The sequence below is a fragment of the Trichosporon asahii genome, assembly GCF_000293215.1.
Source record: "Trichosporon asahii var. asahii CBS 2479 unplaced genomic scaffold scaffold00071, whole genome shotgun sequence".
NCBI classification, from domain to species: Eukaryota; Fungi; Basidiomycota; class Tremellomycetes; order Trichosporonales; family Trichosporonaceae; genus Trichosporon; species Trichosporon asahii.
The window spans coordinates 13,034-35,504 of NW_014040854.1; the positions used below are offsets into that span (position 1 = coordinate 13,034).

The 22,471-nt window shown below is 59.8% G+C and overlaps 8 protein-coding genes across 8 annotated transcripts; 4 read left to right on the plus strand and 4 right to left on the minus strand.

The window, feature by feature from the left end:
• Positions 1-271: 271 nt before the first annotated feature.
• Positions 272-3,087, plus strand: A1Q1_04872 (siderophore iron transporter mirB; the record flags this gene model as incomplete). The annotated part of the gene is made up of 4 exons (XM_014321688.1): positions 272-813; positions 941-1,585; positions 1,916-2,085; positions 2,177-3,087. 4 exons carry the CDS (start codon positions 272-274, stop codon positions 3,085-3,087), a joined length of 2,268 nt encoding a protein of 755 aa, XP_014177163.1.
• Positions 3,088-3,263: 176 nt separating this feature from the next.
• Positions 3,264-5,886, minus strand: A1Q1_04873 (siderophore-iron transporter; the record flags this gene model as incomplete). Its single annotated transcript, XM_014321689.1, has 4 exons — positions 3,264-4,426; positions 4,465-4,500; positions 4,585-5,567; positions 5,609-5,886. 4 exons carry the CDS (start codon positions 5,884-5,886, stop codon positions 3,264-3,266), a joined length of 2,460 nt encoding a protein of 819 aa, XP_014177164.1.
• Positions 5,887-6,841: 955 nt separating this feature from the next.
• A1Q1_04874 (uncharacterized protein) lies at positions 6,842-8,712 on the minus strand (the record flags this gene model as incomplete). The annotated part of the gene is made up of 2 exons (XM_014321690.1): positions 6,842-7,995; positions 8,151-8,712. The coding sequence occupies 2 exons, from the start codon at positions 8,710-8,712 to the stop codon at positions 6,842-6,844; spliced, it is 1,716 nt and encodes a 571-aa protein (XP_014177165.1).
• Positions 8,713-9,358: 646 nt separating this feature from the next.
• A1Q1_04875 (uncharacterized protein) lies at positions 9,359-9,904 on the plus strand (the record flags this gene model as incomplete). Its single annotated transcript, XM_014321691.1, has 2 exons — positions 9,359-9,448; positions 9,509-9,904. 2 exons carry the CDS (start codon positions 9,359-9,361, stop codon positions 9,902-9,904), a joined length of 486 nt encoding a protein of 161 aa, XP_014177166.1.
• Positions 9,905-10,890: 986 nt separating this feature from the next.
• A1Q1_04876 (capsular associated protein) lies at positions 10,891-13,287 on the plus strand (the record flags this gene model as incomplete). Its single annotated transcript, XM_014321692.1, has 1 exon — positions 10,891-13,287. One exon carries the CDS (start codon positions 10,891-10,893, stop codon positions 13,285-13,287), a length of 2,397 nt encoding a protein of 798 aa, XP_014177167.1.
• Positions 13,288-16,075: 2,788 nt separating this feature from the next.
• Positions 16,076-18,683, plus strand: A1Q1_04877 (uncharacterized protein; the record flags this gene model as incomplete). Its single annotated transcript, XM_014321693.1, has 4 exons — positions 16,076-16,186; positions 16,393-16,566; positions 16,648-18,513; positions 18,561-18,683. The coding sequence occupies 4 exons, from the start codon at positions 16,076-16,078 to the stop codon at positions 18,681-18,683; spliced, it is 2,274 nt and encodes a 757-aa protein (XP_014177168.1).
• Positions 18,684-18,880: 197 nt separating this feature from the next.
• Positions 18,881-19,910, minus strand: A1Q1_04878 (uncharacterized protein; the record flags this gene model as incomplete). The annotated part of the gene is made up of 5 exons (XM_014321694.1): positions 18,881-19,143; positions 19,232-19,383; positions 19,677-19,731; positions 19,777-19,798; positions 19,848-19,910. 5 exons carry the CDS (start codon positions 19,908-19,910, stop codon positions 18,881-18,883), a joined length of 555 nt encoding a protein of 184 aa, XP_014177169.1.
• Positions 19,911-20,513: 603 nt separating this feature from the next.
• On the minus strand, positions 20,514-22,190 carry A1Q1_04879 (uncharacterized protein; the record flags this gene model as incomplete). The annotated part of the gene is made up of 3 exons (XM_014321695.1): positions 20,514-21,791; positions 21,838-21,955; positions 22,012-22,190. The coding sequence occupies 3 exons, from the start codon at positions 22,188-22,190 to the stop codon at positions 20,514-20,516; spliced, it is 1,575 nt and encodes a 524-aa protein (XP_014177170.1).
• Positions 22,191-22,471: the final 281 nt, after the last annotated feature.

Here is a 22,471-nt window from a genome sequence, read left to right on the forward strand (position 1 = left end):
TGGCTGGGACTGACGGCATGCTAACTGTGTACAGTACCTCACCTTCAGATTCAAACTTTCCAACGACACTGGAGATGGGCGAACGGGAGCACAGCAACCCCTGCGAGCCCCTGCGAGCCCCTGCGAGCCGACGATCAAGCACGATCGGCATTGACGTGGGAAGAACGCACACGCGCACACGCGCGCACGCGAGGACAGCTCCTCGACGTGCTGCTCCATGCTCCTCTCCATCGACCAAACCGAGGCGTGCCCCATCATCGAGTCCCAAACTATGGGCGCACAAACTAGCCTTGCAGCGGCTGACCGCCAAGGCTCGCCCGGCCTCGGAGACCGTAGCGACGACAGTGTCTACTACAGCGCCGACTCCCGAGCGGCAAGTGGGCAGGATGTCACCGACGGGGCGGTCGACGGCGTGGCGACGAATAACGAGAGGCAGAACATCGGAGAGAACGGTGGTGGTGAAGAGCACCCCGTTGGCGATGAAAGCCACCCGACGCGAGCACTGCAAGCACACCAAGTACAGCAAGTACAGCAAGTACAGCAAGTACAGCAAGTACAGCAAGTACAGCAAGTACAGCAAGTACAGCAAGTACAGCAAGCACAGCATCGTCCGGATGACGAAGCGGCCTGGTTCGCCATGGTCGCCGAGGAGTTTGACCCGCTGCAGATCCGTCTTGGTGACGAGAGGAATAAGCGTGAAGCCGACCTCTACGACGGCGACTTTGACGTCGTGATCCCGCCTTTCATTCTTCGAGATGACAGCTCCAAGCCCAAGCCCTGGAGTAAGAGCGCTCTCTGGGTGCTCTACGTTCTGTGAGTACACCAATACGACTGTCCACTTTGAGGACCCACTTTCGCTGGGGCAGACGTGCGGTTTCGCTGGAGGGATGCTGACAGACAGATTATTCCTGACCTGCGCTGTCTTCGCCTTCCAACACAGCCTCCTGTGGAACAGGCCCGTCTCGCCGTCTATCTCACTGTTCGAAGGGCAAGAGAAGAGACCCGCCTCCCTCATTGCCGCCGACATCATGACCGTCCTTTCCAGTCTGCTCATGGCTGTTGCGCTCGACTGCATGGGTCGCGGGCGGGGCCTTGCGCTCGCAGTCCTCTCGGCCACGCTGGGCCTGGCTCTCTTTGCTGGCTCGCGAAACATGGACATGCTCTGTGCCGGACAGGTGTTCTACGGGGTGGGCTTCACCGGCGTGCGCCTCACCGTTGATGTGCTCGTGGCCGACTCGACGGCACTGCACATTCGCACGCTCGTGTATGCGGCCATGTCCTTCCCGTGGGCGATCACTGCTTTCTCCGTCCCGGTCATCCGCCAAACTCTCACTGAGACTCAGCTCCGTCACGCGCTCATCGCCTTCGCCTGCCTTGTGCCGGCTCTGGGGTTAGCACTGACTGCCCTCATCAGGTACCAAAGCGCCTGCTTTGACGACGCAAAGAGTCTGAGCGAGTGGAAGAGCGAGCTGTGGGACAGAGAGAGGCACCGCTTCGGCTTCCCCGCCGACTATGTGTGGACTCTGATCGCTGTCGTAGCGTTGTTCCTTGTCCTCTGGCTCGTGCGGACCGACACACTGCCGTGGTATGCGGCAGCTCCCCCGCTGGTCATTCTCCCCATTGTTCTGCTAGTGAACGGACGCGCACACTGGACGCGCTATCACCGCCGAAGAGTCTTTGGCCGGGAGCGCATGTTGTATATCGTTATTTTCGGAACCATCCTGAACCGGTGGAACTGTCTACGTCTCATATTTCGGGACGCTATGCGTCCGCCGCCACGACCCAAGACAATCACCGGAAGACAGCCGTTGGACGGCTTGAGAACGAACACGATGTACAGCGTGTGTGGGCTGTGCATCTTCTGGAAAAGTACGTGTGTTGTACGACTCTTCGATTGGAGACTCTGACAGCGCAGTCGCCCAATCGTGCTGGAGCACCAACCTGCACTCATACCCGCAGCTTATGTTTCGCTTGTCGAGTCCAGCCGCATGGCGTCTTACGTCTATGTCACTCACAGTCGAAACTGTGTGCATGCTCCCAATGGGCTTTTACGTTCGGAGACCAGGCAGATTCCAACGCACACTCGTGAGCGCGGTGGGCTGGTACTTTTTCGGCGAGGTCATGCTGATTCTGGCGGTGAGATATCACATCTTCGGCCTGCTTGTGTCAGGCCTAGTGCTCACGTCGATGTGTCGCTCAACATTCGAGGCTGTGAAGGAGGTTGCTCTCCTCTCAGGCGCCCGGTGGAGACAGGACGCAGCAATGTTACTGGCCCTGCTAAGCCTGAGCGAGAAGATTGGGGGCATGATCGGAGCGACGTTCTCGGACACCCTTTGGGCTAAGGCTCTCCCCAACGCACCAACGCGGTACCTCAATGCCCAAACAATCCTGACGGCCGAGCGCGTCTACCCCCTTCTAGCCAAGCATCTAGCATATGCTCCAGGAAGTCCGGAGAGAAACGCCATAGTACAAACGTACGAGACGACTCAACTGCATGCGGTCGCGATAGGAATTGCCATGATGTCATTCGCTAGCGCTTGTGTTTACAAGATGGACAATATCTCCTTGCACAGCGCACTGAAGACATTCGCACTGCAAGATCAGTGGGCCAGAAAGTACCTCAAGCTCCAGGCGATGGCTGACTCCGGCTGGGGAGGGGACCTGCGCAACGTTCTCCAAGATACCCATCGTCGGACGGACCTCGCCGTCGCCTTACGAGTCGACAACGAGAGATTCGACGCGCTCGGGGCGATCAAGAACGATGATGATCGCTTAGAGCTACTGAAGGTGCTGGAATCGGTCAAATTGGTCCGCGCTAGCGTCGGCAGTGCCGAGCACCTCGAGGTGTGGAAAGGCTACGACCGTCGAGTCGAGCTGTTGAAGGCGGCGGAGGATGACGAGTACCGTCGGAACTTGCTGCAGACTCTGGAGGACACTGAGCAGCTTGCGAAGTATGCGGCAGCTCTTCATTCTTACCGACACAGGCTGTATCTGCGGGATATCGAAAAGCTACTCGACCTGCGCAAAGTCTTCTTTGGGGATCAACCTCAAGAGGCTTCCGAAGTGGGCCACCCGCAAGCTGTTTAAGCCGGCAGTCGTTTAATATGCCTGCCTCACGCATGACTAGGTGACTGCAGGTCCTGAACAGAAGTGACAGTGAACAGGTGCCTGTGGCTGGTGGGCTATGACTGCAGAGAGTCGAGTGAAGTGAAGCAGATTCGATGCATAGTTATTCGACTACTACGTGAATGAAACTGTGCTTTCTACATAGACCTCATGTGCCACTTAGCCCATAGTTCGTAATCTTCTCTGACTTGGAAACATAGCTCCGACGAGGCTATCGTCCTGTATGACAAAAGTGCGCCAACATGCTGCTCACGAACAGTTTCGTCATCCAATGCGACAAGCATCCTTCGACAGTGCTCCTCGTCTTTCAGAGCAAGATATAGCGATTGTCGGAGCTCGAAATCCTCGAGAGTCCTGATATCTGGGTCCGTAAACCTCTTCGGAGAGGTTGCTTCAGCTGCACGGCTCACAGCCATGCGGCGACCCTCGGGCTTCAAGGACCTGAGACTCTTATATTCGGTCATGTCGAGAACGTAGGCTTCGACCAGGTCCTGACTGTGAATGGGAGCCTTAAGCGCCTCACAGATTTGCCTTCCTGGGTGCTTGTCCAATAAATCAACAATCTCCTCCACGAAAGAGTTATAAGCCACGACTGACAAATCCCTCCTCTTTAGCGTCTCTGTAAAATGTCTGGAGGTCTGTATCCCCCGAAGACAGAGGAAAGCCAATGCCATAAGAGCACCGCTTATCGCAAGTGCTATCGCTTGGGTTTCGTCGTAGTTGGAGATAATGCGGCCTCTTTCGGGACTCCCCTGAGGTGTTGCCAGATGCTGGCCAAGATTTGGATGAACTCTTTCCGCACTGAGAATCGTCTGGCCATTGAGGTAGCGGTTGGGCGGGTTGTGGAGGGCCTTGGCCCACAGGATGTCGGAGATGGTGGCACCGATCATGCCGCCAACCTTCTCGCTCAGACCCAGGTAGGCTAACAGCGTAGGTGACCTATGCAGAAAGTCCGGCCACTCGTATCGGCAGTCTGCGAGCAAGGCCAGCTCCTTAGTGACTTCAAAGGCCGAGCGGGACACCGCAAGAAGTACCTGGCTAGCCACGAACAGGCTTGGGATGTGACCGAGACTGATCGCCAGTATGAAGACGACAAGGCCAAAGCAGTAAAGCGGAACCGACTTCAGGTTTGCAGGTTTGATCTCATGAGGCCGGTAGACAGCATAAAGACCCACGAGCAGCATGCCCAAGTGCTCGGTGGCGGTTGACATCGAGATGAGATAGCGTGCTTCAACGCTCGACTTCGAGAACGCCACTTGTAGATACGGATGAAGATTGGTACTCCAACACGTGTGAGCCACTACAACGTCAGCTTTGAACATGGCGCAGAACACGTACTCTTCCAAGTCAAACAAGAGGCGCAGACAGCAAACTCTGAATTGGACATCAAACGATAGCCCAGGAACACGCTCCGAAATGACAGCCCGGACACCCAGGACAGGACGTTGGCTGACGTACCGAGATGCCAGCGCTGGAGATTGACTTTCAAGCCTGAACTCCACGATGCCACCTCACGGCCGAGCCCGCGACAGAAGTTTCTCGCTCTGCGCACGGGCATGAGCATTGAGGTAAGACCTCGAAACTTGAACCACTGTCTGCGCTGCCATCTATAGCGCACTCGGACGCGCGTCCTACTGAGGCTTGGAATGAGGAAAAATCGGAAATGAAACCATACAGGTTGGCATTGCACGCGTGCCCATTCACAGAATGGAGCCGTGACGATGAGGGAGGCAACAAGAGGAGGGATGGCCGCCGGCCAGGGGGAAACGTCCATCTGAACCAGCCAAAGAACCAAGAACACGACCAGCAAAGTAGCAACAAGTAGGAATCGTCCGGCTAGAAATGCTGGTCGGTTCGAATGGCGCGCCCAGACGAACATCATCAGGTGGCGGAAGGGCTTGTGAAGGACCAGATGTGCTCTGTAATACCACAGAACGCAGACCAGCGGGGCTCCAAGGGCAGGAACGACGCAACTGAATGCAATGAGAACATGCCGTTCAGGTTCACGAAGACCGTACCGAACTGTAGGAACGGAAAACAGCGCGATTGCACGGGGCAAGGCCATGAATGCGTAGGCGAGTGGCATGTCGATCTCCTGACGGACAGTCTCGACGACCAGCACGTCCGTTATAGCCTTTACACCTGTAGAACCCATGCCGTAGAACACCTGTCCGGCGCTGCGCATTGGGGAGTCGTAGGAGGCGGCAAACAGCGCGAGACCAATTGTAGCTGTTCCGAGAGACACAGCCATTCCGAGGCCGCGTCCGACATAGTCTAACGCAAATGCCAGCAGCAGCGATGACAGCACGGTGAACGCATCCGCGACGATTGGCCCCGCAGGTCGCTTCTCTTCTCCTTCGTTCAAAGTGACAGAAGGCGATACAGGTCCGCTCCAAAGCAGCGTGTGCTGGAAAGCGAAAGAGGTACAGTTCAGAAACATGCTGCGAACGTCAGCGCTCCTCGTGGATCCGGCAGTACGCACAAAAACCAGACAATGTTCCGTTGGCGCTGCTCCCACACTTTCGGCTCCTTGGGCTGGGGCGGCAGTCCAGAAGACCGTTGTGCTTCTTCATCCCCCTGAGCTGCTGGTGCCGATATCGTCCCCGGCGCTGCCACTCCTGCACTCTGGCTTCCAGGGGCGCCGGCCCGCGCTGCGGATGCAGGATCGGTTTGGAAGCGCGTAGCCATAGATACGCCTAAGGCCGCGAGGTTGCGGAGCGCCAACGTGCCTGCCTGGAGCAGATCGTTGACCGCGCTCATGGCAAGAAGGTGTTGCGTGTCGAGGTGTGCGGCGATGATAGTCGTGAAGATGTGGAGAAACGTGAAGATGCTGAGAGTGTGTTCATCTGCAGCCAGCAGTGCTGGCTCGGATCAGCCCATGCCATCCTGTACATCCAATGCCAGCCATGGTCAACACTAAGGCTGCCGCACCTCTTCGGCGTGCAAACGGCCTGAGCGCACGCTCCTTGCATTGGGGGCGCATAAGGTCGACTAAGGCTGTCCAGGCCACCCCAACCTAGGACAGCAGCGACAACCTGGAACTCGTCAGCAGGGCCCGAACCCACGACAGAGCCCACGACTGTGTTCACTGCTGATCGGCAAGAGTGAGCCCGGCAGCGAGGTTTCGGTGCAAAGCGCCAGCAAAGGTGTCTCCGGTTTTCCATCGTCAGCACCAAGATTGCAGCACCCTTCCGTCCTGTGAGCGGCCCGAGCACACGGCGCTCGCGCTTCATAGTGATGGCGTGACGCGATCGACTAAGGCCGCCACGCGGACCTTACAAACGGCGAGTAACGACGAGATCGAAAACAGCTATCTACGCTGTACTAGTAGTCATGGTTAGACCCGGGATGGGTGCCGCTTGTCAGCAAGAATCCAGCCAGATAGCGAAGCTTCAATGACGAGCATCAGCCCTGTTGGTACTGAAGGCCAAGTGTCAGCACTATCATAAAGGCTGCAGCGCCCTCTCGGCGGCTGCGCGGCCTGAGCGCTCGTTATGGGACGGCGTGACGGGCTCGACTTCTAAGGCCGTGACGCCTCGAGAACAATAAACAACGGCTTGGAAAGCCTCCACCAGGCCCCGAAACTTACGCCACGACGTTGAGTTCTACGCGTCAGCGAGAGGTCAAGTCAGAATGATCGCAAAGCTTCAGTGAAGGAGCGTAAGTGCGAATGCCTAAAAGTACATAACAATGTGAATGATCTATGAATGCAAGTCTACCAGCCTCCAACGCCGAGCCCAGACCCCGAGTCGCTCTTAAGCATAGCAGCGAGGTCGACGCCGCCTTCGGCGTCCTTCTTCTTCTCCTTCTTGACGTCCACGACGCCCACAACGGCCGTCTCAGACCGTGATGGCTTGGACGCCTTGGCCGTCGTCGGGTCAGCGACGACAGCGGCGATCTGTGCCTGGTCGGGACCCTTCTTCTTGGGCTTGCCGGGCTTGCCCTTGGTCTCGGGCAGAGGTTTGGCGGAGGGCTTAGCAGAGGCCTTGGCGGGCACGTCGCGCAACTTCTTGACTGGCCGCTCCGGCTCGGGCTCCGACTCAGCAGCCTTCTTGGTGCGTTTCCGCTTGCGCTTCTTCTTGCCTCCGTCCTCCTCGTCGGGCTGGTCGGCCTGGTCGGGCTCGTCCACGTCCATCTCGGCCGCGGCGCGCTCCATGCGTTCCCGGATACGGCGGGTCTCCTCGTCCTCTCCCTCTCCCTCGGCCTCGGCCGCCTTGCGCTCCTTCTTTGACCGCTCCTCAGCTGCCTTCTCGCCGTCCTCAGCCCCCGCGCCCCACGTACGCATCTTGCGAGCTGACGAGTCGACATTCGCACCGGTCGGTTTCCGCTTGCCCTCTGCGCGCTCGCGCTGTTTCCGCTCCCGCTTCGTCTCGGGCTGCATGCCTGCGCGCTTGCGCTCGACGAGGCGCTTCGTGTCGATGATCTGAATCTTGGGCAGCTGCGGCGAGTCCTGGAGCTGGGTCGCGTAGTTCTCCGCCTCGAGGCAGAGGGGGTTGGCCGAGAGCGTCAGAGAGCGGAGGTGAGGGAACTTGGCGCCGCCGATTGCCGACTTGCCGAGGAACACCTTCTGGATCGCACTGAGGGGGAGGGAACAGTTGCCCAGGTCTAGGACCTCGAGGCCGTCACCGGCAACATCCTTCTTACCCACTTGGGAGAGGGACCCGGTGCCCCAGGTCGGGAGGTGGGGAGGGAGTGATGTCAGACGCGGAAGGTTGTTCGCCCGCACATCTCGAAGGACGGGGAGTGAGGTGAGGTCCGGAAAGCCCTCGGCCGTGAACCGCGGGCAATGCGAGAGTGTCAGCTTCGCGAGGTGCTTCAGCTCCGCGAGCTCTTGCGGCAGCGACGTGAGGTTCGGCGAGTGACTGATGACTGCTTGTCAGCTACTAAGCGCGAAAGCATAGCCAGGAGTGGACGAGTCAGATAAGTTGTGAAAAATAGTCTCTGCGCCCTCCCTCTGTGGGGAGGGCTCGAAGTGAGCTGAGTTATGATTATCATCATTTAGATGAAGTAGAAGCAACACTTACTGAGCGAGTTCACGAGCTTCCATCCTCCGACGGCCGAGCTCAGCGTCGTCCACTCGTTACCGACAGCGACAAGCGCCTTGAGGTTGGCTAACCGTCCAAGCTCAGCGGGCAGCTCCTTCAGCCCACACCCGCTGATGTTGAGCACGGCGAGGTTCTCGAGTCCACCCACTGTGTCCCACCCCTCAGTGACGGGACAGTTCTTGAGACTGAGCCAAGTCGTAGACGCCGGTAGCCAGCTCACGTCCGAGCATCCGCTGCCCTCGAGGTCGATACGGGTCACGCCCTCAAGGCGTTCCGGCGGAGGCGGGATTGCGAATTGCTCCTGGGAGTAGACAAGCGTATGCGCCGTGCGCACCGCCTTGGCCTTGAAGCGGTTGGGGTCGTTGGGATCGACGCGGTTCTGCTTCACAGGCCTCGGCTTCTTCTCCTTGCGCTCCTTCTGCGGCCTGTCCCCCTTCGGCTTGTTGCCGAGCAAGAGGTCGAGCTTGGACGACGAGGCGGCCGCAGCCGCCTTGGCCTCCTTCTCGGCGCGCTTCTTACTTCGCGCAGCGCCGCGGTCCATGATCTTCGTCGGCAATGAAATGAGAGATGGATGAAGGGGAGGAGGGAGCGAGCCAGCACGCAGCGAGAATATTTGGCGGGCGAAACTCATCGATTGACCTCATCTCTGGCGAACTTTTGGAGATCACGTGACCCAAACTCAACACCTTGCTCTCGGCTGCTCGACGGCGGCGCCCTGAGGAAAAGTCCAACCGCACTCTTTCACTCCCCGACTCCGACCTAGACCCGTCGCCGACAGCTACCATGATGCTCGCGTCGACCTCCCGGACAGCCCTCCGCCGGGCCGGAACCTCCGCCTTCTCGGTGCGCATCCCTCGTCAAGCTCTGGAGGTTGCGTCGGCTTTTTCCCCCGACCTCCGAAGCTTATCGTTCGTGGTCTCAGCTGACATCAGACCTCCGCCGTTGCTGCCAGTCGTAGCAGGCGAGACCCCTTCGTCGTCGAGCTTCTGACCGAGGTTCCCGGACTGGGACAACAATGTGCGTAGAAGGGCGCCGGCGGATTCCGAAGCACTCGGTGGCAGGCTGTCTTTCTCGACAGATGACCCTGTTGTTGTGACCTGTGCCTTCGGAGTTCGACGGTGTAGCAGCTCTTCTATCGATGTCAGAGCTGACCAACAGTCGACCGCGTCGAGGTTGCCCCCGGACGCATGCGCAATGTCCTCGCGCCGACTCGCCAGGCCCGTTACATCCCGTGGAAGCGTGCGTCGCAGCGCGCTAAGCCGTTCATCGCCGAGCCTGTGAGTTGACCAGAGTCGCGGAGGGACAGCTTCGATGGCTAGGATGGAAGCTGACGACAGGCTCGCCCCGACCCGAGTGACCAGGACGCTCTTGAGCACCCCGCCGTGCTTGCTGCCCGCGCGCGTGCGGCCGCCGCTGCCCGCGCCACGAATGTCGGCGAGACGCCGACGGAGATGCTGTCGAAGCTCCTCACGCTGCCGACGCAGCTGACGTTTGCGCGCCGCACGATTTCGCCGGAGACGCCGGCTCTGCACGGTTCGCTGACGCTGAACGATGTCGCGGAGCACATTGCCAAGCTCCAGGGCCTGACGGGGAACGATGTCGAGGTCAACTGGGTCGGACACGAGGTCGGCGAGCGTATGAAGGAGCTCGGCAGCTGGGAGGCCAGCGTCGCGATCAAGGGGTACGGAGGCGAGAGCGTCAATGTCGAGGTCGAGGTTGTTCGTCAGGAGTAGAGATATCCACACGCCCGCACCACTCCATTCCCGTCCCCCACGCCGTTTAACACATTGCAATGCATTAGATTCTAAATTTCCACGAACACGAAAGCGGCGGTTAGACTCGGCGGTTCCCACCAAAGACAAGCATTCGGGGTGCCAACTGGCCAGCTCTATGCCCAGTGATTATGCTTCAAGGTTGAGTGGTACCATACGTACGCTATCGGTCAGTCAATCTGCTCTGCACTGTGAAAGCGAAGTCCTTGAAGATGCAAGTCGAATTGATTCCGACATAGAGCGAGATTGTGATCGGCACTCGAGGAAGGGTCTCTGGGGAGATCGGGAAGCCAGGTCCAGTCAGGTCCGCGCAGCGAAGACGCGTTTCAGTGACTCTGCGTTCCCGTCCACCTTTACTGATTTTCACGGCGACTACTCTCTCTCTCTCTCTCTCTCTCTCTTGCTTTCTTCATCAACCCCGTTCACTCTCCTAACTCTCAACTACTCCCCCCGGTCGCTGTGCGGCCGCCGCGTTGACGTTGCACCGTCGTTCCTTGGACTCGATCGACCCCCGTGCACACCCATTCCAAAATTCCGTCCTCATGTGAGTGCTGGCCTCAGCCACGTTTTGGAGATGACTGCCCTGACACATCACCCTCCTCCGTGCACCCTCCCACCCATCTCTTTACCGCACACGGAACTCACAACTTTTGCTTATCTCTCGTCTCGACTCTGTCCGAAAAATCTTACCCATATCGCTGTTCGCTGCCACGTCGACCGCCCGCGCTTCGTCCATCGCCACCGGCGCTACCCACCCTCATTCGCAACGGCTGGTACCGACGCTACCCGCTGGAAACCCTTGCGCGTCGATCACCTCCACGCTACATCTCGTCTCGAAATAATCACACTCGCTTCCACCTCCTAACTATCCAACAGCCCCAGACCTATATTCTGGCCGCAGGCCACGAGCTGACCTGGACTCGGCCGGCTCACCAAACGTGCCCACGATGAACACGAACGGCCTCGGCAACCTCAGGAGGCGCCTCAACCTCAACCTGAGTCCGCCAGCACAGCGGCTCGCGATCCGCGTGGCGCTCTTCATCACTGGCGTGCTCCTCTTCCGCTCCATCTTCTCCAAACCGCAAAAGACGAAAGAGATCCAGAGCCATGGCATGTTCCAGCGCGTGCTCATGGCGGACCGCTACCTCGACACGGCGAAGCACCCGTGGCTTCAGTCGAGAATAGGCCGCGACGACCGCCCAGACATGTTCGACGAGGAGATCTCCGACGGCATCTGGGACTTCTGGACGCGCTACCAGAAGCCGTTCATCACGGGCAAGGACACGGCGCACCTCGACACGCAGATCATGCGCTCGGTCGTCGACGACCTGCTTCAGTTCAACGGTTGGGTCGCCGCTGCGTGCCCGACGCTGATCCGTCCATTCGGCCAGAACACGCGCGATGACAACTACGAGGACCTCGCCAACGCCGACAACCTGTACTACGTTGCGCTCGTCGTGCACTCAGCGGACCACTTCCTTGTCGACCAGCTCGCCATCATTGTCCAGCTCGCCCGCCGCCTCGGCACTCGCAATATCTTTGTCTCGATGCTCGACCAGGGCTCGAACGATGCGACGCCGACGCTGAGCGACCTCTGCGAGGCCGTTCTCACGATTCTCGGTATCTCGTTCCGCATCCGCCGCGTCCCCCCGCTCACGATCGACTACTACCCGCTGGAGGAGGCAGCTGTGCGCAACCTCGTCCTCGAGCCGCTGCACGAGCTGCACGACAAGCGCAACATCAAGTTCCACCGTGTCATCTGGCTCAAGGGCTTCACCTGTCCCATGGACGTTCTCGAGTCTCTCCGCGTGTCCGAGGTCAACAACGCCGCCATGGTGTGCGGCATGGACTGGGCCGAGCACAACGGCTTCTTCATCTTCTCCGACCGCTGGCGCACGCGTGACATTGCAGGCGACTTATTCCGTCAAGCCCGTTCGTCGTCCAAGCCCGAAGCCGGCCCGCCCCGCGACAAGGTCGGCACGCAGCGGTACGCGCACCACCTGCCCTTCCAGGTCTTCTGCTGCGAGTCGGGCACGCACGTCGTCGACCCCGAGCTCTCCTACTACCGCGGCATCAAGTACCGCGCCTCCCCGAACGCGGTCAACCTCACCGAGTCGAGCGACATCATCACCGAGCCCGAGACGCCGTGCATGGACTCGACGCAGATGTGGTTCTGTCGCGACCTCTGGGTCGACGCGGCGCGCAACGGCCAAAAGTCCAAGGGACACACTGGACGTCGCGGCGCCGCGCACCATAAGAAGCGCAAGCGTGACCTTCACGACATGGATGAGGTCATTGACAACTTTGAGCCCGTCATCGAGCGCCAGAAGGAGAAGGACGCCGAGGCGGCTGCCAAGGGTGCGGCTGCTGGCGCGGGTGCCGGCGCCGGTGTCAAGGGTGGTGCGGCTGCCGGAGCTGCCGGAGCTGCCGCTGGTGCTGGTGCTGGGGCTGCCGCTGGAGCCGCTGCCGGCAAGGCTGGTGTCAAGGTCGCCGCGGGCGAGGACGACTTCTTCGCCGCCGCTGCTGATCCCGAGAACGTTGAGCCGATCGTGCACCTGAAGGAGGGTGTGATCACGCCCGACGGTATTGAGGAGCAGGTCGAGCTGCGCGAGGACATCGTCACGCCTGACGGAGTGACCGAGGTCGACGTCGAGGCCGAGCGTGCCGTCCCCGTGGGCAAGGCCGGGGCACAGGGCAACGCTCCTCCCCTGGCTGCCGCCGCCGACGGCGGCATCGTGCAGGTGGACGCCGGCGCTGGCGCCGCCAAGGCAGGCAAGGCGAAGATGGACGCGGCCGACGCGCAAGTCGAGGCTGCAGTCCGCGATGCCGACCCCGTCAAGGCGGAGGCGAAGCAGGTCAAGCCGGGAGGCAAGAAGGACGAGATCCGCGAGGCGATCGCGGCCGACATGGCAGAGGACCCCGCCGCGCAGCCCGAGCACGCCGACAGTCCCGGGGACCGGAACCCGAACGCGGCGCCCAAGGAAGACAGTGGAACCAACATCGACGCAATGGACGACAAGGAGAACCCGGCCCCAGAGGCGCTGAAGAAGGAAGACCTGCCCAGCAGCTTCATGATCCCGAACAGCGAATTCGAGGCTGCGCGCATCCTCGTCAACCCCCGCTGTCTGACGACGTATGGTGGCGTGAGCCACTCGAGGCTCGCATTGGATCTGTTTGGAGGCAGGGACCACAGCCACCGCGGAGAGGGCAACTACATGGTCGAGGACTGGGCAGGCGCCCCCGACTCGTTCGTGTGTCAGGAGATGCGCACTGTCGGCGGACGTACCGCGCCCAAGAGCCAGAGAAGGGTCAGCTTCTTGCTCCAGAATGAGGTGGGGCTGTAAGTCGAGGGAGGGCCGTAGGCCCGACCGAGGCTGGGACCAACGTGCGGCCTGATCGGAGCTGAGGCCATTGACGAGGATGAGGAGAGGGGCGGGGTGGTAGGAGTGCACGAGGAGTAGTGGACAGTTTTAGACTAGACAAGCTTTTTCCAAAGGTGATACCATAGAATTTCATGCATACGGGTTTCGTTTATGCGAGCGACACGACAGGGATCGACAGAGACTCGTGAGATGGGAGTGAGGGACGTGAGAGGGCGGATGGGAAGTGTGATGGAGAGAAGGTGGAAGGAGGGGAGTGAGGGGTACAGAGGGGAGGTGAGCCGAGTGAGTGAAGATGGATCAAGCCGCGTCTGTCAGGGACGAGGACAATGAGAAAGGAGAAAGGAGGAGAGATGCACGTGAGATGCCAAGTTTTGTTTACCTCTTGTGGGTGATCGGTTTGGGCAAAGAGAGGGCATGAGGGCGTTTGAGGCGGCGGAGGCGGAGGCGGCGGCAATGGCAGAGTGGAATGAGGTCCAGCGGCCGTGCCGCCGACATGAACGAGCACCGCTCTCCCCCCTGCCAATCATGGTTAGGTGACTGGAGCGAGTGTTATCCTTCAGATGAGAGTCCCAGGATGCTCGAGATCAAGCTCGGGATCAAGCCTCAATGAGCGCTCTTGCATACTCCGAAGACGATGAGGACGTTGACCGCAGGCAGACAGCAGGCAGACAGCGGGCAGACAGCGGGCAGCTCGATAGGCTTCGACATGTCGCCTGCATCGCCTGGGCATTGATTGAGTGTTGGCAAAGTCTCGTCAAAGGGTGTCGGCTCTGTGCGCCTTGCAGCCCAGCCGAGTAAGCCGCGTGCCCGTGCGGTGCGCGGTGAGTAGCGGTCAGTCCCGAACACACCATTGTCACTTGCCAGTATGCCTGACAAGCATACTGGCAGGAACCCGCCAGGTCCCACGCCGCAGGGGGGTACGGCGCGCCCGTCGGCGTCGTGTCGCTTGCTCATCTTCTGCTCGTCTCTGACGATTAGGAGTCTTCTGGACACACCGCAGCCCCAGAGTTCCCCCAAACTTGACTTTGGTGTCAATCGAGACGGACCGAGATAGAAGGAGATAGGAGGAAGCAGGAGTTCAGACCGCTGTGCCGACTCGGCATGGCCAATGGAGGTCGGCAGACCTCGGACCAAAGTCACAGGTGAGACATCTGAGTCATCCGAGATCTGCAGAAAGTGTACGCAACTCAACTTCAGACAGGTACGACAAGAGCGAGCCTGGGCCATCGGCGCGAGGTCCCAGCTTGGCAGTCAAGCATAAGGCGTGCACTTTAGAGTGAATCGACCAGGAGTGAGAAGGGAGCGGGGGCGGTGTACAGGCCGAGTGCGGTTTAGAGGATGCACTAACTGGCCAGGCCGGCCAGACCGGCCAGGCTACCGATAGACCTAGGAAAGGGGAGGCAGGAGGGTCAGGCGAGAGGGGTCAGGGGAAAGATCATGATCACGCTCTCTTATGTGTCCTTGCACGTATCGAGTCCTTATGCACGAGCATGCACACCTTGCACGAAGAACAATGAGCATGCCGATACGTTGGCAGAGGATGTACGACGTGCACGAGGCCCTGTGGCCCCTGTGGCTGTGGCACAGACCACAGGTACCAGTGTGCAGGAAGCGTCTTTCCGCGAGGAACAGGAGGAACAGGAGGGTCAGGAGGGTCAGGCCCCGGGTGGGTTGACGTGAGGGAGGGTCGGGTTGTTGCCGGTGGGCGGCCGGTGAGTATCGGGCAGTCTCCATGGTTTGGGCTGGCGCGTTGGGCAATGTGCTCAAGGGTCGAGATTGTGCATGTCGTGTGTGCGTGCCGTATCCTGGCCGAGTGCCAGTAGCCTGCACCGCTGCTGGCGTAATCTCGTCATGTCGACCCGTGGCGCGGAATAGAGTTTGCGAGTCTGCCGCGTCGGACGCGCCTGCCATGTCCTGCCCCTGCCCTGCTCTCGTCCTGCCCCGCCGGTACAGGTCAGGCAGACTCCTGCCTGGATGCCTATCGGTCGCTTGGCGTTGGTTTACTGCACGAGGCGCGGCGCGCGTACATATACCTCTGGGTTTCCTCCACCGCCTCCACTCTCTGTCTATTGTCGCGAAAGGAAAGGAGTACGGCTGCCTCATGGAGCGTCGGAGCACGTCGCGTCCGGCGGTCGACTGAGCGACGGAAGCTTCGGAGGCGCCGCTAAGACGGTGCAAGCCGCGATGCGGCGTTGCTTATTGTTTAAAGAACGTCGAGTGTGTGGACAGGCCTGTCCACTGGCCTTGGCCTCTCTCTCTCTCCTCCCTCTTCGAGCTCCCAGCTGCTTGTTCTTGATCTGTCTGGTCTGCGAGCGGTCTGCCAGCTCCCAGACACCAGGTCAGCTGCGTCCTCCTCGTCAGCTGACTCTTCCTCTTCCTTTCTCTCGACAATCGCAAACGCCGGAGCGGGCCAGAACGACAGAACGAAGCACCCAACACACTAGGATTAAGGTCTCGCCGACACTGCAGCCTTTGTCTTCACCCCCACCTCGTCAACCCCCCAGTTCACCCTTCGTGACGGAGCAACTGGCAGCACGCGGTGCCGTCGAGCTGCCCCCAGTCACCGTCTCCCTCTCCCCCGCCCTCATCTCCGCGACCGTCGACCAGTCCCTCGCTTCGAGACCGAGGGACAGCCGAGTTCCGACAGCCTAGCCCGTGACATCGACTAGTGTCGTAGCCACCTTCGTTCTCCCAAGCGTGACGGAGCAATCCTCGCCTCAACCGACGGTCGAGACCGCTGACCAGCACGATGGGGGAGCTTCCGGCGGAACTGATTCAGAAGATCCTCGCTGAAGCCGACCTGGCGACGGTCGTCGCCGCCGGCGGGGTGAACTCGGCCTGGCGCGCGGTCGTGAAGGACGTAAGTGTGATGTACCTGAATCGGAGCGGTTTCACCGTACCCCAAGTCTTCGGCGAGTTGATCTTGCGGGCAACTAAGACCTGTCACTCTCGACTGACCGTCGGATGGTAATCCCGGTCCTATCTGGATAACCTGAGTCTGCTTCAGCTGATACCGGGTGGCGAGCATGTGATGAAAGGTGAACCTAGAACTTACGCTGATCGCAGGACCAGTCGACATGGCGCCGGCTCCTCGAGACCGAGTACGACCCTGCGCTTTCGGTGAGCGGGTGCCGAGCGCGTGTGCTCGACCGCGCGTGGCTTGTGCGCTTCCTCAACGATGAGCGGACGCGGTACCAGCGCTGGCGGCGCGCTCAGGATGCGCGAGAAGAAGCTTGTAAGGTGAGTCCAGGCGAGCGTAGCGAGCCCCACTCATCTACTCCTCTACTCCTCAACATTGGACGAGTGCGCTGACAGGCCCAGCAAGACAGCGTCCTGGCCTGCTTTCAGGCGCAGTTCCACTACTCCTGGGTCCCCGGCCGGCGGCGGCTGTACCACCACAAGACGGGGATGGTGTACGTCTCGGACCGTGAGCGGCGAGAATACTATGAGCGCGGACAGAGAGAGTTCGAGCACCAGACCGAGGACATTCTGGGCGTCCCCGACGTGATTCGGTGGGAGGAGGAGCGGATCGCGCCGCACTCTAGACGATTCGCGCATACCTTGTTGTCGCTGTTTGACGATTTGCCACACAACGCGCCTGAGAGTCGGAACTGGGCGCTTCTCGCGGAGATTGTGAATGACCCCTTCACGGCGCTGGTGCTCCAGAGCGACCCTGGGCCGCTGCCGCATGCCACATCGAGGGCATTGTTCTTGTGCGCATTGACGACGGCTCCAGAGGTTGAAGAAAAGGCCGGTACGCTCACTCGACGGCCGTCGCTGGATTCGCTCGAGTCCATCGAGTCTGACCAGGAGGTCGAAAAGTCCGACTCCGGTCACGAGAGTGAGGACGACTTTGACGAGCTTAGCAAGATCAGTGAAGTCGATGAGGAGGCTGAGGAGGATAACGAGGGCGAGGACCTTGAGCCACTACCCGTCTCCGTGGCCACGCCCGTGGCCGTGGACCTCGACGCGGGGTCAGACTCCGACTCCTCGGGGTCCGAATACGACAGCGATGACGACGCAGACCCGCTAGTCCAGCACGCGGTATGGCCCTCCACTCCTTCGCTCACTCTTTCCGTGTCGCCCTCGTCGCCGACATTAGGCCCGACCAGCCCAGTAAGCCCAACGACGCCGGCGCTCTGTCTCTCCCCACCCATGACGAACAGCACGCTCCTGTCGACCCTGACTTCGCCATCAACCGCCACTCTGACACTGTACACGAGCGACAGCTTGACACCTTCGCTCTCCCCACTGTCCGCCAGCTTCAGAAACCTTTCCACTGTCTCCCTAGCCGACACGCTGAGCTCGTCGACGAACGAGTCCTTTCCCAAGGTCCCTGAGCCTGAGGAACCACCCACGAAGGCGAAGGGCAAGCGGCACTCTGCCGCTTCGGGCACCTCGCGAACTTCCGGGACATCCAAAGCGTCGCGCGCATCGCGGACGTCGGCCAAGTCCGGCATCTCCGCGAAGTCGGGCTATTCTGCCAAGTCGGGGTACTCGGCCGCCTCGGGTTTGTCGTCCTTCGGCAGCGTGAAGCGCGACAGCTGGGCGTCGTGGGGCAGCAGCGGCTCCAGTGCCGACAGTGGTCTCGGGTGCGTGAAAGACCTGGCCGTCACCGAGTTCCGGTACTCTGTCTCGTCTGTGCCGGACTATGGGCTGCTCCTCGCCGCCCTGACGAGGGTCATCACGCTGGCTCCAACGCCTTGTCTGCCGACGCTGTGTCCCGGCCCTCATCTCCTGAGCTCCAGTGTCAGTATGCCTGAGCTCTTGGCTGAGAATCGGTCACGGCCGAGAGCAGACTGGCCCCAGCTCGAGGGCATATGGTGCGGTCTTGTGCCTAATGCCAACACGCGCATGCCTGTCGAGAAGGATCTGCCGGGATACTTCCGCCTCGAGCCTTGCTCTGAGTCCACAGCCAGAGAGTGTCTGGATCTGAGCAGGTTGCCCATTCCAGATCCTGGAGCATTGCCGAACATGTTCTTCACAGGTCAGGTGCTGGATCAGAAGCTCATGCCGAGGCAAGGAGCTAGGCTGGCTGGCGTAGCGTCCATGTGTCCTGATGGAGCGGTTAGCATCACCTTCCGCTTCATGCGGGTTAGTGAGGGCGATGTGGTGCGGTTCCCGGACAACGGACTAATCGTTCGCGCTACGAGGGTCGGACTTGAGAGCCCACTTGGCTTCCTTGGAGTGAGTCACCGAGTGCAGGGCAATGCTGATCCCAGTCATTCTCGAAGACGTCCAATGTTCGTAGACAGGGCAACGCGTGGCGCTTCAAGCACGAGGACTTTGCCTGGGTGTTCCCCTTCCAAGGCGAGAACACGGACAGCAAACCGTGTCCCGTTCGTATGATGCCGTAGGATAGACCGTATAATCTTGTACACTAGAGTGTCAGTAATCATCAGTGTCCCGCCGTAAACTGTATAGTAGTCGATACCCAGCTCCTCCAATGATAATCGTATACCTCTCCGCCACGGTCCTGAGTCAGTACAAGATTAGGTTGTCCTGCATTCTCTATACTGGTATCGTCGCTCGGGTATACGCGCGCGGGGGAGCTCTACTGCGTCTTGACCTGGCCCATCTCGATGTCCTGGCTCTGCGCGCGGTTGTTGACATAGGACAGGAACGTGTTCCAGGGGATGTTGACGAGGTTGCTCGCGAGCAGGCGGTACTGCAGGGGCACAATACCCTGGTTGAAGGCCTGGAACGGCACCCAGAGAATCCAATTAGTCTTGAGTGTCGGCCAGAATTCGCGCTTCCACTTGGCCTTGGCATCGTCGAGCGACTTGCCCTCGGCCAGCGTCATGAACGTGAAGAAGCCTTAAAATTAGCTTCAAGATACGCGGACAGCTTTGAGAGATCCCGTAGCCCCACCAGGAGCTGCGGGAACAGTGACTCGTGTACTCACCGGTTAGTACTGTCGGCGATGCGATCAGCTGGTCGCACGCCACACGCAGCGCCGTGCCCGGGATCGTTCCGCGACCAGGCAGACGGTCGAGGTATCGGAACCACACCGTGACAGCGGGCGAGAAGATGCCCGCTCCCCAAAGCACGATACGTCTGGGAGTCAGCTCAGCATCGACAGAGTGCTAGCTCAGCGCCTTGGGGCGGTGCACTGTCGCCGGCAGCGATCTGCGAGGGGGCGAGTTTAAAGGGCCAGGTGTAATGCAAGCACAGGCACACAGGGAGGACAGTGCGCGATCGGCGCTGTTCCAGACCCGAGCTGAGAGCACATCCAGCACAGTCGCACGGAAGACTGACCAGCCCAATTCCAGCTCTCCAGCTCATACAGTGCGAACGTGCGTCGAGCCTTCCCCACACCCCGTACCCCACGAACGAGCATGAAGACTCACCCAGTCCGCTTCCAGTCATAGTTCTTCCAACCCTTCTTCTCGACAACCTGCTGCGCTATGGCTGTTCTGTCAGCTATCAAGTCTGCACGGGCCAGCTCACCATCTCCAGTCGCAAAGAGGACCTGGATGTCAGCTTCAACGCGACTCGAGCCAGCTTACCGCTCCGGTCACCGAGTTGCCGAGAAGGGGCTTCTGGGTCAGAAAGTTTGTGTACTTCTGCAGGAAGGTCGCCATGTTGCTCAACTCTTATGGGATGCGTGGATGACGAGGGTAGAGGTGCGAGGAAGGCGGGGAAGACAAAAGATCTATCGCGGTGGAGGTATGAAGTGTTGAAGGCCTGTCCGAGCTGCGAGATACTTGCTGCGTGCTGCGATCTAGATATCTATGCGATGTGAAGCAAAGGAGCGTGCGTGGATGGTGCAGTCGTGCAGTCTATGTCGGCGTCGTGGACTTCTGTGAGAAGCGGTGTGGGCCGAAAAGATGTTCGCTAGCGGTGTCCGCGCAGGCCGCTCTGCGCTCACCGAGCGAGGAAGCCGAAGGAACGAGGGGTATGAGGTGTCAACAAAAAAGTCACCGACGAGTGCGTTTAAGCGTTCTGCCGTGCGGGGACCCACACCTTTGCCGCTCGCACCTTTCGAAAAAACCTTCCGAAATCAATCAACTCAGATCAACTCAGAGAGAAATTGCGGAAAAACCAGCTCAATTGCGACGCCTCTCATTCGGTGCGCTCGGTGCGGCAGTTGCTCAGATGCCCAATGCAATGCAGATACGAAACAATGCTGTATGGAATGCGCTATTAACCCTAAATTATGATTTGAATGAGAGAGTGGAAAGTGATTACAGGATGTAGCGGAAGGCGGGGTGGTCGTCGCCGAGGTCGACGATCTCCTGCCTCGTCTTGCCCTCGAGGCCCCATCGGCGCTTGTACTCCTCGTCGTCGTAGTCGTGGACCTCGTTCTCAGAAACGGATCCGAACTGGGCCTGACGGCGCTTGTTCTCACGGTTCAGACCCCAGAGCAGGACGATCGAAACGACACCGGCGAGAGAAATGAGCGAGAGCGCGACGGCGTGACCGGGAACGTAGTGACCCTTGGGCGGCGCGTCGGCGGGGCGGTACGCAAAGGACGAGATGATGCCTCCCGCGTTACCAGCCGAGAAGACCAAACCCATGGCGGTTCCCTTCTTGAAGTGGTTCGCGAACGAGTTGCCCGCCCACGTGATCGTGACGGCGATCATGGGACAGATGGCCATCGTGGTCACGTACACGGCAGCGTACTGGCCCGCGACATTGGAGGGCTTGGTCACAATGAGGACGAGGTAGCCGACGAACGCAACGACGCTCCAGAAGACATTGAAAATGCCGCGCTTCTTCGTCTTATCCGAGATGTACGCCGTGGTCATGGTCGTGATGAAGCCGAGGACGTAAGGGGGGACGGAGAGGAGGAGCGACTGGGCAGCGCTCCACTTGCCGAGCGAGGCGACGATGGTAGGCGTGAACAGCGACTGAGAGTAAACACACTCGCCGGCACCGAGGTACGCAAGCATGAACAGCGGCGTCTTCCAGTCCATGATACCGCGGAGGGTGGCGCGCTTGGAGAAGCCCTCGTCGGTTCCCTCAGGAAGACCCGTGTCGTTCTTGAGGCGGTAGATGACGAACTCCTTCTCGAGCGGGGTCAGGAAGCGGGCGTCACGCGGCCAGTCGAAGATCATCCAGAACGACAGGAACGCGATGACGAAAGTGAGCAGACCCTCGATGATGAAGATCCACGACCATCCAGCCATGCCTGCAGTTCCGTCCATGAGACCGATGGCGTAGGCGAAGACACCGCCGAAGGCACCAGACATGACGGCACCGCCGAAGAAGCCCGCCACACGGCGCATGAGCTCCTCACGCCTGTACCATCCAGTCAGGTAGAAGTTGAGTCCGGGGAAGAGACCAGCTTCAAAGAAACCGAGCAGGAAACGGAGAGCGAGCAGCTGGGAGTAGTTCTTGACCAGACCCATGAAGACCTGCACGACGGCCCAGAGGATCATCGTGATCGGGATGTAGCGAGACGGCCTCATCTTCTTTAGGATCAGGTTCGACGGCACCTCGAAGACAACGTAGGGAACGAACTGCATGTCAGCGTTGCACTTCAGTGTTGGCGGCGGGTGGACTCACGAAGATCATACTGGCGATGGTGTACTGGTGCGAGGAGAGGTTCAGGTCGTCCATGAATCCGTAGAGCTTGGCGGCGCCAATGTTGACACGGTCGAGGAAGGACATGAGGTACAGGAGGCTGTTTGTCAGCTGCAATCTTCAACGAATAGCTCTGTCACCACGGGGAATACTCACGTCATCCACGGAACCAGGCGCAGGTCCATCTTGCGCAGGAGCTTCTTCTCCTCGGCGGCGAACTCCTCGGGGGTCCAGGAGAGAATAGTCTCCAGCTCCGGATTCGTCGCGGCGGCGACCGCCTTCTCCCTCATCGTCTCATCGTAGGGCTCCTCCTGAAAGCTAGAGGTCTTCGACATGTTGCTGTTTGTACCGCTTAGGCTGTTCTCGTCGCGTTCTGGGCAAAAGCCTGCTGCTTGTTGTTGCTGGTAGTGGCGGTAGTGGAGGGTGGCACTGAGTCGAGAGCTCGTATTTCTAACGCTGTTTCTGTTCGTTGTCCTTCAACCAAGTTCGAGCTGTGGTCGGGGCACCTGTGGGAGCTTGTCGTGTGCTGCGGAGAGGGGGGATGAGAAGTCTTTCATGCTTTGCAGCATCTGCTTCATATACTGCAGCTCCTCCTCACCATCTCACGACCCAGGAC